This window comes from Neoarius graeffei, chromosome 4, assembly GCF_027579695.1.
Source record: "Neoarius graeffei isolate fNeoGra1 chromosome 4, fNeoGra1.pri, whole genome shotgun sequence".
Taxonomy (NCBI): Eukaryota; Metazoa; Chordata; class Actinopteri; order Siluriformes; family Ariidae; genus Neoarius; species Neoarius graeffei.
Window position 1 is genome coordinate 52,833,134 of NC_083572.1, and position 25,567 is coordinate 52,858,700.

The 25,567-nt window shown below is 40.4% G+C and overlaps 1 protein-coding gene across 2 annotated transcripts; it reads right to left on the bottom strand.

Moving 5' to 3' along the window:
- Positions 1–4,293: 4,293 nt before the first annotated feature.
- eya2 (EYA transcriptional coactivator and phosphatase 2) lies at positions 4,294–24,605 on the bottom strand. 2 transcript variants are annotated; one of them, XM_060919362.1, is made up of 16 exons: positions 24,323–24,605; positions 14,951–15,013; positions 14,799–14,833; positions 14,565–14,685; positions 13,474–13,590; positions 11,921–11,997; positions 11,500–11,680; positions 11,242–11,381; positions 10,864–10,947; positions 9,194–9,283; positions 7,496–7,554; positions 6,619–6,779; positions 6,377–6,491; positions 6,016–6,137; positions 5,820–5,920; positions 4,294–5,613 (listed from the first exon to the last, which is right to left on the bottom strand). In XM_060919362.1, exons 4-16 carry the CDS (start codon positions 14,665–14,667, stop codon positions 5,533–5,535), a joined length of 1,431 nt encoding a protein of 476 aa, XP_060775345.1. In that variant the 5' UTR covers positions 14,668–14,685; positions 14,799–14,833; positions 14,951–15,013; positions 24,323–24,605; the 3' UTR covers positions 4,294–5,532. The 2 variants fall into 2 exon arrangements, with proteins under 2 accessions (XP_060775345.1, XP_060775344.1); XM_060919361.1 differs by having other exon boundaries at positions 14,565–14,690; positions 24,323–24,604.
- Between the last annotated feature and the right edge of the window lie 962 nt (positions 24,606–25,567).

Here is a 25,567-nt window from a genome sequence, read left to right on the forward strand (position 1 = left end):
CTAATCTGATCTAATCTAATCTAATCTAATCTAATCTAATCTAATCTAATCTAATCTAATCTATTTACTCTCATATTCACACCTATGGACAATTTAGAGTAGCCATTTAGATTTTTGGACTTTCTTTGGGAGGAAACTGGACCATGTGGAGGAAACCCAAGCAGGCACAGGGAGAACATGCAAACTCCACATAGGAAGGCTCCAGTCAGCCACAAGGTTCAAACTCAGAATCTTCTTGCTGTGATGTGACAGTGCTAATCACTGCACCACCGTGCCACCTGGAAATGTCGAACACTTTATGTTTCTTTTCAGTAAACAATGGTAGTCCACTCTTTGGGTATGTTTTGCTCACTGCTTGTCAGTAGCACAGTAGATCATGTGATCTGATTTAGAGGCATCCTCAGTGACTCCACAGTTAATCCACTAACCCTTGACTTTTATGGGTGTTTACAAGGTAAAAATTGAGCCAATCACTAGAGGGTGCCATTGATCATTAAAATAATGGACCACTTCCAGGTTTCTGGGTCCACTGGATAGTGATCAGTGACTAATTGACAGTTAGCATGAGTGACATTTGACAGTGCTTAACTGTGGTGGGTTTCCCAAAAGCATCTTAACTAGGAGAGAGTGTGTTCATTGTGCTGCTCACTCTACCATTTAACGATGATCTTTGTGCTACGATGCACTGGTTAGTTGGCATACAGGAATTTCAAAATGGTTGACAGTGTGGGTTCTTTTAATAGTGTTTAATGGTAACATTATTTAACAAACCTATATATACCGGAAAACTTAGTGACTCAAGGATGAAGCTCAAAGACAAGTATATCAGCTATTAAAAGCTGGAACTTTAGAATACCAAAAAAGTGACAAATGTTACTGAGCCATTCTTCCCTATTACAATTTCATTAAAAATTTGGCCATGACATGATTTCACAGGCCTGAAGCATTCGCATCTTTACACCAAGATGAAATAAATGGTCTGAACCAGCTCGATAATTATTCTCTTTTGTGTTTTCATGATCTTTAAACTCACATGGTGTTTTGAGATCTTACATACAGTACTGTGCAAAAGTTTTCAGCACCCTTTTTTTATATACAAATTTTGTTATAGATTTCTATTTTTTGACTTCTGCATTATTGGGTCAATACAAAAACATTTTAGATTCCTGACGTTCGTTTTCCAGCACAAAATTAAATGTTACAGAAAATAAAATTCGTATTTGAGCAGCTTATTACATAAGAGACCACTTTTCAGATTAAAAAAGAAAATATATTGAAGGCTGCTGGGTTTTGGTGCAAAATTAAGAAGCGAGTGTGACAGTCAAAGTGTCCAGAAGAACTGTGGCTGGTTGTGTAAGATGCTCAGTAAAACCTACAGCTCATTTCCTTATAAAACTGCACTCATTGTACCTGAGACTTTTTTTTTTAAGCAAAGGGTCGTCTCACACCAAATATTGACTTGGTTTCATTTATTATGGCTTACTGCTGTTTATAATATTTCTTTTTAACATTGAAACATTTCATTTCATTATTTTAAGCCATTTTTTATATACAGCATTTCTTTACATGTGCCTAAGACTTTTGCACAGAACTGTATGCCCTAAAAAGAACAAAACCACAGATCTCTCCTTAATACTTTTTGCTGTTTACTAAGATATACACTTTGTTTTACCAAATGCTTAGTTATGCCCTTACTGTTCTGACTGAACAGTATACCAGAAAGCAAGCTCCTCAGATGTGTGAGCCCACTTAAGCAATTTATCATTTCTTGAGCTTCCTTTCCTATTCTGATTTTCACCAGAAGATGGCACTTTATGAAATTTACAGCAACCACAACTGCCCTGCCCCCAACCCACAAGAAAATGTTTTAGATTTACATTGAAATGGAGCAGGTATATTTCCTTTTCGGTGATTGCAGTGGACTGAATTTAACAGTCCCACACAGATATCCTACATTTTACTGCCAAATCTCATCTTGCTTCAGTGGATAATCTCACCTGGACACTGTAGATTTGTATCTAAAACCTGTCCTTGTAATGAAGACTGTCTTGTGTTCATCCCACCACTCTTATTCAATACTGCACATCCTTTCAGCACACTTAGTACTGTTTATCTTTATGGTATACAGTTGTAGAAGAGTCATGATTTAATGATTTTCCTTGCCACTCGCACCTCTTGAATGTTTGTAAAGCTGCTTTGCATTAATGTCAATTGTTAAAAGTGCTATATGAATAAAATTCAATCCATGATCTATACCACTTATCAGGATTGTGGAGGAAGCTGGAGCCAATCCCAGCTGACTTCAGGTGAGAGGCTGGGTTCACCCTGGGCAGGTCACCAACCTATCACAGAGCTAAACTGTTCACACTCACCTTCACACCTGCCCATACAGTGGTGCTTGAAAGTTTGTGAACCCTTTAGAATTTTCTATATTTCTGCAAGAATATGACCTAAAACATCATCAGATTTTCGCACAAGTCCTAAAAGTAGATAAAGAGAACCCTGTTAAACAAATCAGACAAAAATATTATACTTGGTCATTTATTTATTGAGGAAAATGATCCAATATTACATATCTGTGAGTGGCAAAAGTATGTGAACCTTTGCTTTCAGTATCTGGTGTGACCCCCTTGTGCAGCAATAACTGCAACTAAACATTTCCAGTAACTGTTGATCAGTCCTGCACACCGGCTTGGAGGAGTTTTAGCCCATTCCTCCGTACAGAACAGCTTCAACTCTGGGATGTTGGTGGGTTTCCTCACATGAACTGCTCGCTTCAGGTCCTTCCACAACATTTCGATCGGATTAAGGTCAGGACTTTGACTTGGCCATTCCAAAACATTAACTTTATTCTTCTTTAACCATTCTTTGGTAGAACGACTTGTGTGCTTAGGGTCATTGTCTTGCTGCATGACCCACCTTCTCTTGAGATTCAGTTCATGGACAGATGTCCTGACATTTTCCTTTAGAATTTGCTGGTATAATTCAGAATTCACTGTTCAATCAATGATGGCAAGTCGTCCTGGCCCAGATGCAGCAAAACAGGCCCAAACCATGATACTACCACCACCATGTTTCACAGATGGGATAAGGTTCTTATGCTGGAATGCAGTGTTTTTCTTTCTCCAAACATAACACTTCTCATTTAAACCCAAAAGTTCTATTTTGGTCTCATCCATCCAGAAAACATTTTTCCAATAGCCTTCTGGCTTGTCCATGTGATCTTTAGCAGACTTCAGACAAGCAGCAATGTTTTTTTTGGAGAGCAGTGGCTTTCTCCTTGCAACCCTGCCATGCACACCATTGTTGTTCAGTGTTCTGCTGATGGTGGACTCATGAACATTAACATTAGCCAATGCGAGAGAGGCCTTCAGTTGTTTAGAAGTTACCCTGGGGTTCCTTGTGACCTCACCAACTATTACACGCCTTGCTCTTGGAGTGATCTTTGTTGGTCGACCACTCCTGGGGAGGGTAACAATGGTCTTGAATTTCCTCCATTTGTACACAATCTGTCTGACTGTGGATTGGTGGAGTCCAAACTCTTTTAGAGATGGTTTTGTAACCTTTTCCAGCCTGATGAGCATCAACAACGCTTTTCCTGAGGTCCTCAGAAATCTCCTTTGTTCGTACCATGATACACTTCCACAAGCGTGTGTTGTGAAGATCAGACTTTGATAGATCCCTGTTCTTTAAATAAAACAGGGTGCCCATTCACACCTGATTGTCGTCCCATTGACTGAAAACACCTGACTCTAATTTCACCTTCAAATTAACTGCTAATCCTAGAGGTTCACATACTTTTGCCACTCACAGATATGTAATATTGGTTCATTTTCCTCAATAAATAAATGACCAAGTATAATATTTTTGTCTCATTTGTTTAACTGGGTTCTCTTTATCTACTTTTAGGACTTGTGTGAAAATCTGATGATGTTTTAGGTCATATTTATGCAGAAATATAGAAAATTCTAAAGGGTTCACAAACTTTCAAGCACCACTGTAGTTTCGAGTAGCCATTTGACCTAATCCGCATGCCTATGAACTCTAGGCAGAAACCGGCACGCTTGGAGGAAACCCACATGCAAATTGCACACAGAAAGGCCTCAGTCAGCTATGAGGTTCGAACACAGAACCTTCTTGCCGTGAGGCAACAGTGCTAACCACTGCACCATAAAATTCCTGCCTATAAAATTTCAATTGAATATTCATAATTTTTAATATGCAAAAATAATATTTTATTCACTGTCTTACATGTACTGCATCTGCAGTTACTTTAGATGACACACCAGTGCACTGATTTAATGCAATTAATTTATTTTTTTTATTGTTCTATCGTATTGGCCCAAAAACAAACCAACAATAAAACCATATATACAAATAATAGCTAGGAGGACAGGCAGTGTAAAAGGCACATGCAATTTAAAAGACAACCGTACAGATTCCATACAGGAAAGAAATACACAAATAAACTTCAGAAACGTTAATAGAAAGAAACAAAATCAAATGTACATCCAGTAACAAATATTACAGATCACCGTGGTCCAGGCACATAGTGAAGAGGAATGAAGGAGATATTTTCTAGTGCTTAAGAAATCACCTCACAAAAATATTCATAAGTTACGTAGATGATTGTCACCTTTATCAATAGACTCAGCTTTATACTTTGGCTACTTTTGGGATTAGTTATAATGTTATCTTGCACTGTCTTTTTAAAAAATGTGTTATTAAATAGTATATAGTACTTTAGAGACAGAAATACATTGAGTGGAATATCACATTTTCTTTAAACATTTAATTAATTTTTTTTTTGTTTACCTAAATGAATGGATCAGTATCTGAATCAGTAATATCATCGACACATTATTGCATTATTGACAGAAATTATTAGGAAAACTTAAACTAAAATTGTTATATCTACATTTTCCTAACTGATTTTCAGTTATACAGATAATTCCCCTAATTGTGCTTTATTTTTGCTTAAAGAATTTTACTGAATTTCACAGTTGTAAAAAAAAAAAAAAGCTGATATTTTAATTAGGACTTAGAGGAAAAATAAAGAGCGTTTCTTTTTTTCCCCCTCATAAAAGGTTAATGTGGAATAAATCTGAGTGACATATAGATAAGTCTCATCTACCGCAGACATCAGCAGCTGCTTGTGAATTTGTAGAAAACACAAATATATGCACGCTTTTTATCCAAAATCTGATCTTTCACATCACAAATGATTCATACAAATCTGTCCTGAAGTCCTGTTGTCTTATGTCAATAAGCACAAACATTTTGGTCCTTTAAAGCACTCTGGTCTTACTTAAAATGGATTATTATGTCCAGTGCAATGTGCCATTGTATAAAACTGCTGTCACAGATGGAAGAAAAGAGGAAAAAGGAAAAAAAAAAAAAAAAAGGTTTTCTAAACTGATTTGGAACAAATACATTTGCAACTCCCGGCAGATTGGTCCTGCAGTTCTTGGCTTGGCCATGTGATTATGGTTGACCAATTCAAATGAGATATGGCATTTGAGATTCTGCCCTCTAGAGGTAGTCCAGCTCTAGTGCATGACTCAGTGCCTCCAGGTCTGCTCTGCATGTTACCCTCCAGAATGGCATGTTTTTCTGCAAAAAATGACAGATGTTAGTGCTGACACAACAGCACAGTGTATCCATCAACTAATGCAAACAACTCAGTAAATTAATGAAAACTGATAAGCTGTAAATAACTGCAGACTTATACCCAGAATGTTCACATATCTTCGAATTAGGAAACCTTCAGTGACAATCGCTGATGAAATGGTAATGATATCAGGCTTGCTGAATCTTACTTTCTTTGCCACGGTTTCCTCTTCCACTCCATCTCCGATTACCACGTACACCGCTCGCCTCCCAAACCTCTGAGTCACCCTTTCAAAACAGCTCTCTTTACCTGAACAAAATTATACCCAACACAAGCTCACATTTCCGTCTGAGTTCATGCTCATCCAAACATGTTTCCTGTTCAGATAGCAGAAGGGCACATACCAGTTTTGGTGGCACTGTAAATGTTCTCGATGGGAAAAGCTCCTCCCAGACCATACAGCAGCACTTTGGAAAGAGCTGGGATCAGCTGAGTGGTGGTAACCATCACATTCACACAGTTTGGTCTGAGAAACAGGAAGCAGAGACAAAATGTTCATTAGTTTAGCAATTACACGTAGTTTCTGAAGAGAGCAGAAAGCACTCCAGTGTCAAGTTTTTGTTTTTTTCCCTGAGTATTAAAGGAAGATGTTACCCAAAATTAGATTTACATGCTAGCTTAACTTAATCTTTGGACTATTCTAGCAATGCTTATAAAAAGAAATGCTGCCTTGGTACATTTATTTTTTCTGTGAGTGCTTCTCACCTGGAGTTAATAAGCGCTAGAGCCTTTAGAGCCTGCGTAAGCCATAGATCAGTCAGAACCTCCATTTCTCGCCTCAGCTGAAGCCATTCTTCTCGCTTTGGACTCCCCAGCAAACCTGCCAATCAAACGCACAACAACCAAATCAAATTCTAAAACTGTGATGCCCAAATAAGTTGGAATGCTGCTGACAGCTGACACAGAATTAATAACATTCTTACATTTTTTTTAAAAATTTTACTCACCTCCTACATTGTTCTTGAAAGTGTTGTAGATCTCTTTTACTCGCCGGTAGCGGAAGGCCAGCTTCCTCATCCAGTCGACGCCACCGTGGACCCCTGAGCCTAAACACAGAGCACCACCTCCTGCAGGACTCTGGAAACCGTCTGTTCCAAAGTTATATGTGCTGCACACGTACACACACAGAAAAAAAATAAATACACATGTGAAAGTTTTGCTAGAACCTGTGCAACTCAAGATTCCTACTAAAAGTCCACTTTGTGGTTTTAGACCAACAGCTCTCCTGGTTATCCTACTATTTGATTTACTGTCGAGGTTAAACAAAATGGTTGGAAACCCGTTCACATTTCACAGGCAAGGAAAAATAAGGATAAATGATTCGTGCAGGCTTTGACAAAGTTCAGGAAGTTGCGATGAGACCTGGGTTATTGTAAAACAAATGAAATTTTAAAAAAATTAAACAAACGAATACATTAAAAAGTCAATGTCTGAATTAACCCACAATGTAAACATTTTTTTACTTTACTATGCACCTTTTCCATTCTTTTAACTGTAACTAAATAATGTGCTTAGAGATAATGATAATAATAATAATAATAATAATAATAATAATGAAATGAAGGGGTTTAAAAGGTTGAATAAACCACTTCTGCTGACATGATAAAAAATGTACATCTTAAACATCAGCAATGGGAAACAGGGATCGCTTCCAAAGTATGTTAAAAAACAATACGTATAATTCCTAATATGGCAATGGTATGCAGCACGAAAAAGCGCTGGCTGTTTTATGAGGTATATCATTCATTTTATTGGAGATCTTAATACACTCCACGGCAGTCTCCCTATGAGACTATACCAGCATTATGAGGGGAACCACCATACCTCAAGTCCTGTCCATTGTCATCTGAGGCCACATCATCGATATGAACTTGGTCACATTCCTGTGAAATTAAAGGAAAGTGGATATGTTAGAGTGGTAGATGTATTTCAGGCGGGCAGGGAGATACTGTGTATGGGCAGGTTTGCCCTCTACAGAGCCTTGGGGAATGATGGAGTAAGTCAGGAATACATATAAAAGAAGAAAATACAACAGAAAGACGGAAATAAGCTGCTAAGACACAAGACATTCAGGCGCCTCAAACACCTGAAAAAGAGGGAATTAAATTGGGAGGCTTCCTGAACAAACCTCCTAAACTTGACAGTCTTAATCAACAATGCAGATTATCCACACTCACGAGTAGCACTGCATTGCCGATAGCAGAAAGACTCGTCTCTGACACACACGCACACACAAACACTCTTTCTTGCTCTGTTGCTGTTCTCATATTTCAGTTGGTCTGAGGGTCGACGCTACCTCATAATGCACTCATATCTCTACAGACCTCCTCAGACACTGCATACACACTCCTACCACAAAGCCCTGATCTACCGAACAGGTTTTACCCCAAAAATGACTTAATGGAATAAATGCAATGTTCATTATCATCCAGAATGCTGAAAAGTAGAAGTAGGGGTTAATCATTTTAACAGAAAGACATATTTCAAAACGAAGAACAAAAGTGCTGACATATCAATCAGAAGCTTTCTCTCTTCCCAGGCTGACAGAGCTGAATGGTGAGGAGATAAATCAACTAGGTGTGTCTGAACAGTGAAAAATGGCTGTGACTAGAGGTGAGTGCACTTCAAGGGACCAACCCCCAAAAAGGGCACAAGGGTGTCATTAAAACCTGACGACGAAATAATTGTGTGCTCTCTCTCTCTCTCCCACCCCTGCTCTACTTTAATCTGTTGCTCCTCCCCAGGACAAATTTTCCTTTCAGAGTTGGCCACATACCCATAATTAACACCTCAAAGTTTGTGCTCCTCCTCCAAAGCAGAATTTAATCCCCTCTTTGTCTTCTGCCAAAGTAGAGGAATGCTTCAAAACAGATTTAAAAAAAAAAAAAAAAGAGAGAGAAAAACTAAAGACGTTCTCTCAAGGGTCCTTACAATGCCTTGTCTTTATGTAGAATATTAACTTTAAAAACAGGAACTTCACTATGATAAATAATTCATCACAACTTTCACACCCAGCAAATTTCAGAGTTTCATAATTACAGGATGCTTTCTAACTGCACTTTCTACTCTGTCATATAAAACATAATAGTATAACTGATTGCAAAAGTTTGCACACCCTTAGGACAAAACAGAAATACAGGGGAAAAAAAAAATACTAAAACAATTTGTTTAAACCAACAAGTTCTTGGGTGTGATTTAGATGTTCCCTTTTTTATTATAGATATCAACAGTGACAAATTCCTTCAACCTCTGTGTATCCCCTGAGCAACCTCTGAATTTGCGCCATTTCCACTGATCTGATTCTGCCAGACTGAAAACATTTCACGTCTTTCCTTCACTTCTTTTCAAAGTATTTCGCCTTTGGATTATGATTTTTACATTCTTGCAGAGTCCATTTGCTCTTTGTGAGGTTCCCATTTCCCGAACAACATTGGGGGATGCAAACTTACGCACTCAATTGCATTTGGTGTAATAATATATGCGATACTAACTGCCATACAAAGGCTTGGGGTTTTTCCTCACCTCCAGGTCATTGAAGAAGAGTCGTGAGTCTGCCAAGTTGAAGATCATCTCCTCCATCCACAGCCCCAGAGACACAGCTTTGGTGGAGTCCTAAAACATTAGGCAACTCCTTATAATTATACCCCTCAAACTGTCATAAGTAGTTCATTAGCAGTCTGAAATGACAGTTTGAATTGTGTTCTCTATTTATACAGAACTACCAGCATGGCAAAACAAGTTTCTTTCTTTCTTTGCCTCCATCTGGCTGTTTTCATGTCAATCACTCAGAAATGCTATGTTTTAGTCAGTATGGCCTCACACACACACACAGCTGCTAATGTTAACTTCACAGTTTAGATCAGGGTGCATGCTGACACTAGCTGAGTAATTATGGAGGTTGGTGCCAGGCCAGGCCAGGTAGTTAACTGATGCTTTACATTTGGCAGTTAATCAAGCTGCAGGTGTCAGCCAGAGGTGAGTGTCAGATTAAGTCAAAGGAAGAAAGACAAGATCCATCCCTTCCTCCCTACCTACCTACAGAAAGTTCAAGCAAGGGTGTGTGGATAACAGGGACTCAGGTTGGGGGGGGGGGACAGAGAAGGCAGTGCTTCCTTTAATTACAATAATTACCTACTTTTAAACCAAATTACTTTATCCTAAGGTGCTATCGACTGTTTTTATAAATTAAAAGATACTTTCCTTCATAATTACAGAGGAAATTGTAATGACGACAAAAAAAAAAAAAAACCTTAGAGTCTTTTTTCAGTTTTTGCGGGAGTCGGTTAGCAAGAAAAAAAAAAGCTTGGCATCTACAAACATTTGCACATTAAAAGACCATATATAGTGCTTGATGATGAATGAGATGCCAAAACGGCTCTAATGAGAAAGTTTAAAATCCTGCCGTGCTCTACAGTTCACCTCAGCCTCAAAAACGCATTAAAATGAAGTTCTTTCAACGCGAAGATTGGCTTTCTGCCCTGTAGCTCTGGCCTCACCACAGGCCAAACTCAGGCCAAACACTTGTTTACTAGGACAGCTTTTATAACTTTGAATTTTCAGACGAAGTTCTATACTTTTCAGGCTATGAATAACGTACATGTTAAACAGGCCATCTAGTTCCTTTCGGGAGCATAACTTGTGCTTAAACAATCATAGCGCTCGGTCTGGCAGTAAGCATTTTCTCATACCAAACCTATTCCTCTACAGTTCAGACCCAAGAATTATTTTTTTTTAAACAATTTATATCTCTACTACAGCTTTCTGGATACAGTATATACTGTATGTTGGAAAGACTGTTTAATTGTGGAATGTGATTCCTATTTTGGAAATATTAGCTCCTTTAGTCATAGTAACGGAAGATGGCAGATTTCTCTAACTCCCTTAATGTTACATATTCACACACACACACACACACACACACATACATACATACATACATACATACATACATACATATAAAATAAATGGGAAATATCAGCTGACTTTCATATAGGATGATGAACTCAATCAACTTGGATCAGATTAAGGCAATAATTTGGAAAGTATTACACACATTATTATTATTGCTTCCTGTGTGAACTTGGGTACAATACATTCTCTTGTGCAGTACAACAAAACAACTAATTACTGTCAGACAGCTGAAGGAGGGACATTCCATTAGTCAGAGCTAAAGTAATAGAACAGGTTTGTACCTTGCCGAAGCGTGTGGAAAAAGAGCCGGTGAGAAGAGAGTGGAAAATGATGATGGTTTCATCCAGATCCCAAATAAACACTCTCTGCGGGCACACACACAGACACACAGACGTTATTAAAAAAATGCAAATACCATATGTGGGCTGACTATGTGATAATGACAAAACAGCAGCTTTCATCTTGTTTTATAGACACTAAAAATGTTCATCAACGCTTCATTTCACTCCTCGATAATTGGTCCCAAAGCAAATTCTCTCTTCTGAGCACTACATAGTGAATATGCTACTGTGTTTTATATGATGGAAACCATTTGTGCCTTGTTTATTAGTCAGATACATCATGATAGTGTGAGAGAGGCCACAGAGCAGCATGTGTACCTCGATTTCTGAGTCCAGTGGGGGTACAGGGTCATTGGCCCTCTTCCTTCCCCGCAGCTTTCCATCTGAGCCGCGTCTGGCTGGACCTCCTTCCTGCTCCTTTCCTGGGGTTGGGGGGCTAGGAGGGGCGTGATACTCCCCTGTTACACAAACACCAACACATTTTATTACCAAGAAGATCTCACTCCGATATAATGCACTATAATGAAAATGTAGTGTAATTAACAAACTATGAATTCCTCTGATGCTTATCTTTACCTGGGTGGGACTCTGGGCTGTGATTGGTTGTTACAGCAGGATGTTCTGGATGCTGATAGGGGATTGCTGTGCCGATGGCTGACGGGCTGATATTACTGCTTGTGAGGTAGGGGTTGTTATAGTGTGTATTATAGTATGGCGAGTACTGGCTTTGACCATAACTGGAATATGCTGTGAAATCCTAATTAAAACAAAAGAAACACAAAAATACAAATATTACAGTAAAATGCCATTGTTACAGTATCAAAACATCAGACTTTTGATTTATTTTATTTGTATAATTAGCATTTAATGGAAATTCTGTTTATAAATATACAAATTACAGTCTACCATCTTTGAACCAAAAATGTGGTTGATCAAAAATCCTGTTCCATGCAGCACGATGCTGTAAGTTGTGTGCTTCCTTACTCAAGCCACTCACCTGCTGTGTGGGACTAAATGGCGTTGAGCCTGTGATGGCATTTGTTCCTTGGAAAATTCCAGACGAAATACTGCCACCTGGAAAAAAAAAAAACAAGAAAAAACAAAAACACATAGCCAGCCTTTAAGACACCATTCAAAACTGTCTGTGGTATGAAATTCATAAGAATTCATTGTACTTCCCCCTGGCTCCAACACAAATAAAGTGATGCACCAGAAATGCAACAGAAAGTGACATCAGAATGGCTGCAGAGTGATCACAAAAACAAAGGTGTTTATAAAGCATGCACCTAGACATACCTTGACTGAGTTATTCTCACACACACACACACACACACACACACACACACACACACACAAAAAAAAAAAAACAGGTGATAAAAAGTAGAGTTGACAGAGAGTATTAACCGCTGCTATCAGTAGAGAGTGAAAGCTGCTATAGCCCCCCACCCCCTTTCCCCTCACTCAATCCTCTTATTCCCCTTTTTCAGACTTTCTTTAGATGAATGACTGTGCCAAAGCTTGGAGAAATCTCATAGGAAGCACACAAAAGGCTTCAAAAGAGGAAAGGTGGGGGATTGTGAGCCATGTTTCTGATTTTCTTTCAGTCAAACGCAGGGACCTTTGACATGCGCAGATGGGTTATTTATTTTCAGCTATATCAGGTCTCCTGTTAAAAATGTACCTATAAGTCACCCAAAACTACCATGACCAGATCTATTAGAAACATATCTATTACATGAGACGCTAGTGTACTGTAGTGAAAGGGACCCTTGAAGAACCACAAACCTCATCCAACAGAACAATATCAATTAAACTGTGCTTATTCTTTAATTACATTTCAAACTGAGACCTGGACTACTAAATAAGCATGCCCTCTCTTTTGCCTTCACTGTCCTCTTCTTCACTTTAAGTAGCTCTCAAAGAATGAAAACATCCTAATACCACTTCAACTCTCACCTTAGCAGAGAGAGGTCAATTTCATGGTGTAATGGCAGCCATAAAATTTGCTGGGTTGAAGCAGGCAACGGGTGCCCATGGTCTGAAAGGACAAAGGATATGGGGGTGTTGGGGTGGTGCTGGTGGCCTGTGCCACTCACATCCATGCAAACTCCACCAATGGGGTGTGTGTTGTGATGGGGAGCAGCAGAAGGGCTTGACCCCCAAGAGAGGAGAGAGACGGCTGACGCCAAGGCCCCAGACCGCAGCTAATGGAGAACAGGTGTGGTGAGGGGCAGAGAGAGAGAGAGAGAGAGAGAGAGAGAGAGAGAGAAGCAGACAGACAGACAGAGACAGGGGCCAGGATGGGCCATAGCCAGCACCTGGAAAAGTGTGTGTGTGGGGGTGGGCTCGGAATTCACAAACCACCTATCAAACAGCTTTTATCAGCCAAGAAATACAGTGTGGGTGAATACATGCATGTGTGTGTGTGTGTGTGTGTGTGTGTGGGCGGAGTTGCTGGAGGTCTTGTTAATTATCCTGGAGGAACATGCAGAGGTCAGATGCACTCACACACACATAGTAGAGAAAATGAGAGTTGACTGGCCGACTGACCGTGTGTGGAGTAACTGTAAAGAGCTTGGCTAGGAGGTGTTCCGCTGAAGTTGGACGTGTAGCCAAGCAGACTGCTCTGTCCTGGCGAATGACTCAAGCCATCTTCTGTTTTAATATCTGGGCAAAGACCGAGAAAGAGAGGAAAACACTTATCTTTTGAAAATACAAAGCAGAGTCATGTACCTCAAAGCCAAAGGCAGTAAAATTTCCAGTCTTTCACATAATTTACTAAACAGCATTGATAAAAACAGAAGCAGCACTCTCTCTTAACTTTTATTACATAATGCTCAAAAATGTTGAGAATATTCCCACGAGGGGTTTTCTTTCCCAGTCATACAGTACATTTGAATTTCTAGTAGTAGCAGCAGCAGCAAGTCTAGGCCATAATATTCATTTATATTAAAGTTTTTCCAGTCGTTTTAAGCGCTTCTTTTGGTACATTGCTAATGTTACAGCAGAAGTAGGGCTCATGGTGATGATACACGGGGCAACTTTTTGGGCAATGTTGCCGAGCAATGTTGCTGGCAACGGGCAACTAGGTGAGACACAGGGCAACTTTTCAGGGCAACTAACAATGGGCAACAACAGTTAGCAACGGCAGTTTACAGTTAGCTTAAAAAAAAAAAAAAAAAAATCGATGTCTTAATTTTTGCTGTGACCATTTAATCAAGCTGTCTGTTGTTTTTTAGGGCTTTGGTGAGGTAAATTCCTCCATATAGAATATTAAAATAACAACTTACCGGCGTAAAAACAGATGAGGAGTCTCTCCATCTCTTCACTCCACTGACACTGAGCGGCCGCCATATTTGTTTGAAATTTCTGATCCGAACCTCACCGGAGGTCACATGACTTGATACTCGCGTTCTGATTGGCTTATCTCAAAAAGTTGCCAGAGATTATCAAAACCATTCAGAAAGAAACAATGTTGCCCAATCTCAATAGAAAAGTGTCAAAACGCAATTGCCCAGCAACATTGCTCGGCAACATTGCCCAAAAAGTTGCCCCGTGTATCATCACCATCAGTTCAAACTTTGCATATGATGCACATTATTTGTGAACGCATTAGTTCCATAGACAAATAGAGCACTCACTGTACGGTGGCACACTGTAGCTCTGGGCGTGATGTGTGTAGGGTGTGTATGGGCCTGTAGGTTGGATGGCAGGGCTGTACTGTGTCTGTCCGTAAGCAGCCATCACTTACCCTTGGGACAGCTGCACTAGAAAAAGGTAACAGTTTTAACATGCTTTGCAAATTCAGATTAATTCCATTTATTTTTGACTCAAGCTCATAAAAGTGTAGCTGAAATATGAAATACGGTACTTACATGCCGTAATAAGTGAAAACTGATATGTCAAGCCCCTGCCAACAAAATGTATCAAACAAAATATAAATAATAAACTTCAAGAACATTTGCAGACAATAAAGAGCGGATTTATAGGAAAATGTGGGAGATATATGTACGGCAGTAAATCTAACCTGCCAGTAAGTGCGGGTAGTCGGTTTTCCTCTTTCTCCCTTCTTCTTTCAGCTCCTTGCCATCTTAAAACAATGCAGGCTGTCAAGCTCGCTAATAAGCAACACCCAAAGCAAACTGACAATAAGCTGTGGCAAACTCAGTCCTCTATACCTGTGCATACTACCTGGAAGTTCAGTGCCCTTATCTGCACGTTACAGAGAATTACAGTTGGCAATATGCTAACAGAAGGTGTTGTCCAAGGCACCAGAGTTTTACGTGATTAATAATATGTCACACAGACAACACTGAGATGACTGTTTGCATGAACCTGCCTGGTAAGATTGTGTTACTGAGAAGAGAACAATGCATTGACTCGCTTTCCTAACATCGCATAATCGAGCTCGAAACCGCAGGCGTCGCGAGATGTCAGCAGCTTGATAAGTAAGAACAAGGACAAGTCAATGCATTGCTGTTCTTGTACCCCTCTGTTGTGTGCAACTACAAGTGGGAGGTTTGGTTGGTCTGTAACAGTGGAATATACAGACAGTATTATGGGGGGCATGAGATGACCTGGCGACTTGTCCAGGGTGTACCCCGCCTCTCGCCCATAGTCAGCTGGGATAGGCTCCAGCTTGCCTGCGACCCTGCACAGGATAAGCAGCTACAGATAATGGATGGACGGATATTACAGGGAGAAGCTGAGATTAGGGGATACGATGGCCGTGTCCGACTGCCTTCGAAGTGCTAACATCTCTTTACTTAAACAAAATCACTGGTAACACTTGAAATGGAAATATCAAATTCTAGTTGTGCCTTTCACCTGTCTCATGGCTTTTATTCTTAAACGCAACCAAGCAATTATTGACAAGTCAAAGACGTCAGTCAAATCTGAACAGAATGTTCAGAATGGTGTAAAGCTTGAGTGGAACAAGCACAAGGCTCCCTCAGGTCGAAATGATCTGAACTGGTCAGGCCACTGTGGCCTTTGATCTGACAGAAGACTCACCGAGACTGAGACTCAGGCTACATCCACATTAATATGTTTTGGGTTTAAAATGCATCAGTTTTGCTATGTTTACACCTGGTGTCCACATTACTCTCAAGTTTTCGGGCCTCAAAATTTTGAAAATGCTTTAAGAGCCGTTTTAGCTTGAAAATGCCGGGGTAGCGTTTTATTGTAGATGGGCAAAAATCGAGATGCTTGAAAATGATGACATGGACATCCACCAACCACGTTAGCTGGACAAAGATTATTCCTGATACAGAGCTAGAACGCTCATCTGGATGGAGATAGCTTTTGTTTTAAAATTCTGTTTATTAAAACGTACGATTAAAGTGGACGTAGCCTCAGACTCAGAGACATAAGCAATGTTTCCAACAGCATTTTCAAAAGCAAACAGGGGTGTAGATAATCATTCTTCTTTTGTTTCACCCTTTATCTGAGCTACAACCTTCTGTCTCTTTCATACAAAACGTGTTTTGTTTTTGCTACTGGGATTGGACATGTCGGATATACCAGTCTGAGCGTAGGTATAGGTAACATCATCTGCATCATTAAGTGGGCTGTGTTGAACCGGATCCATTTCACGAATTCGGCTTGTTTTGATAGAAATCATGCAAATTCGGAATATAATAAGCTCGACTTTAGCAAGACTGCACACGAAGGCCTCGCGACCACGGTTTAATGTCACGCATGTGCGAGTCATCTTAATTTGATCTGTTTCTTTTTTCTTACTAAATCACGGCATTACAACTTGTAACAGTAATGAATAACAAGTCAAGCGACTGCCTCAGTGAGCATGAGCGAAGCGCAGCTAAACATAATACACGCATTAATGTTCAACACAGTAACAGAGGGAACTGGGTTTGTGTAATGTGATCTCTAAAGAATTCATGACAGGCGCTGACAAAATAATACAGAATGTGTCCTAGTGTTCACCTAAAGCACAAAAATATACTGCTAATCTGTAAATCTAATTTCAATAATATACTTCAATACAGTATGTAAGCATTATTTTGAACAAAAGTTCTGTATTTGGCATTGTGGGTTACTAACAACAACAACAGTCCCAAACACACACACACACACACACACACACACAGCACTTCAAATTCCTGGTTATCAACAGACTCATCTTCTCCATGCGCAAGGATGCAGGGGGTTCAAACACTGACCCTTTTAGAACAACACAACACCTGCTGACTCACCACAGAGAAAGTCAGAGAGGTGGAAAGGGCCTCTAGAGGCAGTCCAAAACAGTAAATAAAAGAGAAGAAGCGTCAGCATATATGGAAAAATGGTGTCAGGGACATCCAGTGGAATCCTGACTTCCTCGCAAAGCTCTCGCACTGCGCAGCGTGTTTCCTGGTACACGCCTGTCCCGGAGAGACAGGGCATGAGAAAGATCAGGCCAGCCGCTCTGCACGGGGGTAAGCTGAGCTAAAACAAACCCTGCATGGGGCAAGGCCAGCGCAAAGCGCTTCACCTGGCTTTAGCCCTGTTCTGCTGGAGCAGCCTTTTTTCACGGGTATCACCTTCCATACACAGTCTTACTCGGTAGATCGCTGTGACCTGTCAAATTCATCTTTCTGGTTTATCACAAACTAAAAAAAAAAAATAAAATAATAATAATAATAATAATAAATTTTATATACATACCGTACATACATATATATATATATGAATTTCAAAATTGTTATCTGTGAATGGTATCTGAATTACGTTCAAGCATAACTTTTTTTTTTAATTAGTAAAATACGTCTGTAGATACCTGGTCGATACTTTGTGTAAATTAAGAAGTCAATTATGGCAGTTTCTCTCCAAGAGTGGTGCGCCAAGGTTAAAAGGGCATGCTGGGTAACTATAAGGTGAATCAGAAGCCATGACGTTACCATATGGCGCACTACAGAGCTCTCCTTATGTGCTTATCTAGAAGCATCTCTCTGTATTTAAACTTCAATCCGAGCTTCTTTTTTTTTTTAAATGGCACATATGGCACTGTGACTATTAAAAGTCTGTCCCATTTCTTAACGGGTTATGGAGAGGGACACGGTGACCCGTGTCACACAATGCCAAAGTGCTGTGGCCTTCACACACACACACACACACACACACACACACACACACACACACACACACACACACACACACACACACACAAAATCAGGTATTAATGCAAAGAATTAGGTTCATACATGATAATGTATGTTTTCATTAAACCCTTATGTGCTGAAAAGGTCAACGTTTGTCATTTAAAAAAAAGATAATAAATGGCATTCATAAACATTTTTAAAATCTTCCTTTTTTTTCCAGATTTAAGACTGTAAACAACACAGTCTCCTAATCAACAGCTCTAAATATCTCTCTGTACTGCTCCTGGTGTCAGCTTATTCTTTATTCTTTCCCACAATCCTACAGCATTCAGATTCACTGGATATCTGAGCATGTGCACAAGTAATCAACCAAAATTAATACACTTAATATCATACTTTAATTCAAACTGACACCCATGACTTCACTGTGTATGTACTTCTGTCTGTCTTCCTGCACATTTTCCTTTTTTGTACTGCACAGTGTTTCCTTTCGTTGTTACGCCACATAATTACACTTAATCTCACTAAATGCTCTTCTTTATTTCATTTGTAAGAAGAAAAGTAGGATCATTTTGGCAACGCTGTGAAGCTATTTGTATATTAGTTTTTCTATAATTAGTTGATACACTTAGGTATGGCTCTTGCTGTTAATTGTCTTTCTGAATGCCTGTTTGGATGCTTCTTTATTATTACAAATATTAAGCCAAGTATGATTTATTACTACTATCATTATGACTGATATTTTTCAGTCACTAGATCATACTATCATACATTAAAGCCTAGTGTATACAGTACACACACACACACACACACACACACACACACAGAGCTTGTCTATGGCTGCTTGGCTGAACAACACCTCTGGGCTTTTGCTCGTCTGCAGCCTTTGAACCCCGACTCTCATAAATAAAGACTCCAGGCCGCACACGTCCGCTCTTTAGGCAGCTAATGGGAGCAGATGTGGGGGGTGATAACGGCTCAGTAATGGCCTCCTGAGATGACTTATACACCACGCTTACCTCATTGCCGGGGGATTTCATTAACACTAGAGCACAGCAGAGCATGGGAACCCTGACAACACTCTCTCTCTCTCTCTCTCTCTCTCTCTCCGACAATGAAGACAGAAATCCATTATTACTACTCGATGACTCGTTTTGACCCAAATCAACAATGCCGTTTTTAATTCTAGCTTTATTCTGAGAAACAGAGGTTGTGGATATTTCAGCTGTCTCACCCAAGAGTGTTTTACTTTCATGAATTATTTACGCTGACCTTTTAATGCTCTGTCACCGAACCAAAGAAAAGCAACATGAATTAGCTGAAACATCAAAAAATGGAAGGGAACCCCCCCCAAAAAAAAAACCCCAAACCAAACCAAAACAAAAAACTCACAACAAGCTATCACCTTTCTCTCTCTGCAGTCTTTTAAATTTATTGGCTGCAGTTATTAAAAATGCACAACTCAAAAGCTGCCATCTCCTTGGCCACTGGGATACGTGTGTGTGTGTGTGTGTGTGTGTGTGTGTGTGTGTGTGTGTGTGACTACGTAACACTAGCTGCCTGTCATGGTGGGCTCCCTTTTCCACATGACAGCTTCTGAAAGTAGAAAGGCTGCTTTCATGCCAGCTTTGGTGGACAGGAGTCCTCTCTACTCCCATCATCTTGATGCGATACTCCCACCCCGTCCTCCCCATCCTCTGTCTGTAATCGACCCCTTGCATTCAGTCCTCTCACTGCCTCATCAGCCTGTAGCCGTCCACCCGTGCCCCCCGCCCCACACCCCAGGTCAGTAGAACGCTTCGGTCCAGCAGAGCACTCTCCCCTTAAGCAGTGCCCCGAGACATGGGGCAGAAGACGGGGACAGCTGGCAGACCTCCCAGAAGCCATCTTATGTGAGTGGGGGTGTGTGTGGAAGAGACGTGCTCAGTCAGCCGGTGGTCTCATTCCCAGGTAACACATCTGGTGCATTCCGAGTGGGACAGCAACAGAGATACAGTCAATTAGATGTAGATAAGCGTCCGACTGAGATCCTCGTTTCAAGCTGTTCGTTTTGGGCTCCCCTCCCGATAAACAAATAGCTGTGCACATCACCCTTTTCTGGAAGGCTACCACTATCGGGTCAAGCTGTAAGCAGAGAGCAGCTCTTAGTTTCAAACTCGGACATCAATCCACACTTGCTGTTTCGATAAAAAGCAGCAGCCATACAAGAGCTTTGTCCAAATACACAAACTCGCAAACATACAGCCACTTTAGGTAGAACAAACGCTGAAAGCAAGAAAAAACAAACAAAACAAAACAAAAAAAAACAGTAGGTTGCTCCATTAACAGACTTTTCTGATACACTTGTGCTCGCTCTAGGCTGGCAGGCCTTGTTTTCTAATCTGCCTGGAACAGTGACTGAGTGATATATGACTATCAGACAAGGACTGTTGAAAAATGGCTTGCTTATTTTGGCCTGAGGGACATACCCGTGTGTACACTTGCTGAGGAGCCAGGGAAAGAGGAAAAAAAAAAGAAGCTTACACAGGCAAACTAATTTGTTTAGATTGAATACAAGCCAAGGTTTTTGTTTTTTTTCCCCAGTCATTGCATTTGCAAGCATTTTAAAAACAGGACAAAATAAAGACAGAGACCAAGAGATGAAAAACATTCGTTATCGGCTCTCATCGTTATCAGCTACATACGGACTGAACTGTCATTTTGATGTAATTTTTTTTCCTCTCGCTTTCGGTTGGTGTTTGGGAAGAACGGTAGAACAAAAGAATGATCGGATTACGATGTGTATATGATGCTCGTGTGGGTGTCGAAAGAAAGAAAGAAAGAAAGAAAGAAAACCAGAAAAACAGAATAGATCTACAATCTGTTACACTGCGATACATATCTTAAAGACTTTTACAGCTGCAGTATGCTGGAAGACTAGGATAGGTCAGATCAGGATTAGAGAATGGAGTGTGTGTGTGTGTGTGTGTGTGTGTGTGTGTGTGTGTGTGTGTGTGTGTGTGTGTGTGTGTGTGTTTAAACGCTCCCCCCTCAAGCAGCTCCTGAAGGTATATAATAGCTAAGGAACATTTCTGTGGCCTGTAAGCCTGTTTACACACAAACGCGCACAATGATAACGGCAGATTGTCTAACTCCACATCATTAACAATTGTTTAATACAAATCTCCTGTTTGTTCTTTGCAGGCAAATGACAATAAGACAATTGTCCCTTTTTTTCCTGTTGCTATTGTCAGGTGAAAACAATGAAATGGCAGTTTAAATTTAAAAAAAAAAAAACCCAGTGGGCAAAACCTATTCGAAAAGAATTAATATCCCAAGAACAGCAACTGTACAAGCTCGTAGTGCTGATTTAAAATAGGAAGTATAATTTCACTCAGCCAGTGATAGCTTTAAGGCCAAACACCGACATCAAGCAATGTTTTTGATCAAACAGAGAGGTTTAAACAAAGTTCACGTCTCTGTGGTTGCGCTTCTTTCTATACCTTCGCAGGAACAACTGACACCAAGACGCTATTCTTGAGGTGAAACTAAAGACGCACAAAGTCCACAACCATGCACTGCAGCTGTATCCATTTTGGTTTAATAATTTATAATATAAAAGACCTTGAAATGAGAATTCTGTCATTTTAATACAGTATATTAAGATTCTCAGTACGAGCAAAGCAAATGCTTGGATTTTTTTTTTTAATGTAAAGCAAAATTTTCTGTATTTGCATAAATCAGTGGCAAGTAACCAACATATTAAACACTATTATATATAATATAGAATATAGATAAAACTTTATATTGCCAAGGTTTCAACCTTTTTTGAACTCAGCAATCTGAAAAAAGTTATAATCTATTTATGTTGTAAATAGTTTGAGATTCAAAGTAAATAAAAATGTATTCAGGCAATGTATCGAAAGGATCAACTCCAGAGATTTAATACTTTGATGACTAAATTAAATAAAAAGGGGGGATTTAGAAGAGCGCACAGAAAGTAATAGTCACGTGTCTGATGATGTGGCACAGCGCTAACTCAAAACAACAGCTCTCACCACGTATCGGATTCACTCCGTCAATCCTCGCTAGACTTCCAGAACAACTCGTTGGGCAGCAGCTAAATATTTTGCTCATTACTACTGAGGATATCTCCCATCTGGGGCCTAGAAGCAGAGGATCAGTTGACTATTCAAAGCAAAGCTGCAGTTCAAGGCCTTCAGTCTCACCTCAAAACCGAGGGGTTAACGCCAGCTGTCCAATAATGAAACGAATGCTGATAAAGTCAGGAAGAGCCGCGCTTCCTATGAAAATATTTATCATTCCAGCAACCTTTGGCTACAGAGGACTTTAAGAATTAATTTGTGTTTTCATAAGAGGGGGTGCTGAGGCCACGCAGGATGAAGCTTTCTCCACACTCGCTGATCCCACATCCAGAACTTGTGCAGCTTATTCACAATTTATTAGGGCCAGTAATAAGAACCATGGACGAACGAAGGAGCTTGAAAAGAGTTGAAAGAAGAACGAAACGGAGTGTATTGTTACAGGACAAAGAAATGCTGCGGCACACTTGTCTGCTAAGAAAGCAGTTGTTTGTGGGAAATGTTGATCAAAAGTAAAACATGGATAGAAGGCAGTATTTTCGTTGATGTACATAATGCTGTTCAACTAAAATAAATAAATAAATGTTAATTAAATATGTCATTTCCTATGCCAGCACATTATCATTTATTTTGTTTTTTCCCCTCAAAATTATTATTATTATTATTATTATTATTATTATTATTATTATTATCCTGGAATAGAATTACACCTGGCATTTATTTAGTGCAGTTATTTGTTCCTTGTTCACTGGCAGTATAAAATTCTTCTGATATCATCCTTCCATCTTCATCGTTCCTAAAATGTACAATTTCAGAACACTGATTAAACATGAAGTTCATCCAACATGGAATTTCTGTGCGTGACAAGCATATAAAGCTGGTGTGGTGAAAGCAGCCGTCTAATCAGGAAAGAAAGGAAACCCAGAAGAGACCTTCGTCTCTGCTTTATATCCGCACAGAATGAAAAAAGACAGAGAGAGAGAGACAGAGAGAGAGACAGAGAGAGAGAGTTGGCGTTTGTTTTATTGTTTCTGAAGCTTTCCAACCAGTTCAAACCATTTTAACTTGGTGTTCTGGATGCGGAACGGAACGACTCGGGTGTGTGTATGTATGTGTGTGTGTGTGTGTGTGTGTGTTGAGAGGGGGATGTAATGTGTAATTGTGCAAAAGTGATTTGGGTGCCAGCCACAGGAAGGTGAAATGTATTTAAATGGTGGTTGTGAGAAGACCTTGAAAAGTATGAATGGTCCTCTTTGAAAAAAAAAATGCTTAGCAAAGCACCGTAAAATTGTGTTATTAACTTGCCGGCTTCAAATATTTCTTCACTGATGTTGGTGTAATCTTCAGGCTGAAATTATGCTGAAGCAAATCTACTTCTAACAGCAGAAACGCTGAACATTGTGAGAGAAATAAAAACGAAGGCTAAAAGATAAACACACACAAACTACTTACTGGTAAATAAAGAAAACTGAAAGATATACATATGGCATGCAATTTTTCTTTAGTTTTTCCATCAGGCGAAACATGCTGATGGATCAGAACTACGAATGCTCGAAACTTGGAAAAATTAAATTAAGCTATTTTCCTGGAAAGAAGAAATACCAGTCTAATTATTATTTAATTATGAAAAGGTTCAAATTTATAGTCTAATTCATTTTCCGCTATGTTGTATAATGTGCACTTTTGCTTCAACATTGACTACTGTAGCATATCAAACAAACAAACAAACAAACAAACAAACAAACAAAACAGCTGTGTGAGTTTTCTGGTTACAGAAGTGTGTAATTTCAGATCCAAATGCTTTTATTCTATTAATTTCTCTACATTAAATTAATATTTCAAAGCAAACTAGGTGCATAAACAAGCATCTCAATTTTTCAATAATAATAATAATAATAATAATAATAATAATAAATTAATACATAATTAATACATCAGTTTTAGGGTTACAGCTGCATTAGAGTTTATTTTATTCATAATTACTCCAAAGGAAATCTAAAGATGATGTAGGAATTTATCAAACACTTCATGTAAGCTGTGTGAATGCTGAGCTGTGTGAGCTTTAATGCGGAAGGTTTGTCTGCGGAACTGAACTCTGCGCACTGAGGGAGAAACAGCCGAGCTGATGAACCCAAAGCGCATTCAAACCGACAGCGGGATTGCGTTTAAAGCCCTTTTCTGACCCGGTGTGGAAATGCAGCAGCAGGTAAAACTCACCCTATCTGCAGCAACTCAGGTGAAGAAACTCGCTTCAGAGTCGCGGCTCCATTCCAGCGGGACCCGGGAGTGATTAAAGAAAGGGGCCCGCGCGCGCGACACGGGGTCCGCGGAGACTCTAACGCTCAGGGCCGAACATCACCGACCGCACTGACCGGCGCGATCACACACTGACTGCTCTGTCAACAACAGATGAGGCTTGAAGAGTGCTGTCGGGGAGGGAGGGAGAGAGAGAGAGAGCTTTGTCCCTCCTCCGCACTGAAACAACAGCAGTGTGCGCCACTGACACTGAGAAGAAATACAATAAATAAACCAGAGACCTGTCCGTAGCTCCTCCCACTCAGCCGCGTCCCCTGGACGCGACTCTGCGTGTGTTGAATGGGTGAGTGATGTGATGTGTCGCTCGCGGCTGTTTGAGCCGACTCCGTAGGGGTTTGGGAGCCGAGTCCTTGAGGGGTTTGGAAGCCGACTCTTTTAGGGGCTTGTGAGCCGACTCCTTAGGGGCTTGTGAGCCGACTCCTTTAGGGGTTTGGGAGCCGACTCATTTAGGGGTTTGGGAGCCGACTCATTTAGTGATTTGGGAGCCGATTCTTTAGGGGTTTTGAGCCGACTCATTTAGGGGTTTGGGAGCCAAACTCCTTAGAGGATTTAAGCCGACTCTTTTAGGGGTTTGGGAGCCGACTCATTTTGGGATTTGGGAGCCGACTCCTTTAGGGGTTTTGAGCCGACTCATTTAGGGGTTTGGGAGCCGAATCATTTAAGGATTTGGAAGCCGACTCCTTTAGGGGTTTTGAGCCGACTCCTTTAGGGGTTTTGAGCCGACTCATTTAGGGGTTTGGGAGCCGACTCATTTAGGGGCTTGTGAGCCGACTCCTTTAGGGGTATGGGAGCCGACTCCTTTAGGGGTTTGGGAGCCGACTCCATTAGGGGTTTTGAGCCGACTCCTTTGGCTTGTGAGCCGACTCCTTTAGGGGTTTGGGAGCCGACTCCTTTAGGGATTTTGAGCCGACTCATTTAGGGGTTTGGGAGCCGACTCATTTAGGGATTTGGGAGCCGACTCCGTTAGGGGTTTGGGAGCCGACTCCTTTAGGGGTTTTGAGCCGACTCCTTTAGGGGTTTGGGAGCCGACTCATTTAGGGATTTGGGAGCCGACTCCTTTAGGGGCTTGTGAGCCGACTCCTTTAGGGGTATGGGAGCCGACTCCTTTAGGGGTTTGGGAGCCGACTCCTTTAGGGGTTTGGGAGC

What these genes read in the sequence shown, in the direction of transcription:
- eya2 (XM_060919362.1), bottom strand. Translation starts at nt 14,667, where the DNA reads ATGGCTGCTTACGGACAGACACAGTACAGCCCTGCCATCCAACCTACA. An exon ending in CTACAGTGTGCCACCGTACA is followed by an intron (nt 13,591 to 14,564) that starts GTGAGTGCTCTA and finishes GTCTTTGCCCAG; the next exon opens with ATATTAAAACAGAAGATGGC. An exon ending in CATTTAGTCCCACACAGCAG is followed by an intron (nt 11,681 to 11,920) that starts GTGAGTGGCTTG and finishes TGTTTTAATTAG; the next exon opens with GATTTCACAGCATATTCCAG.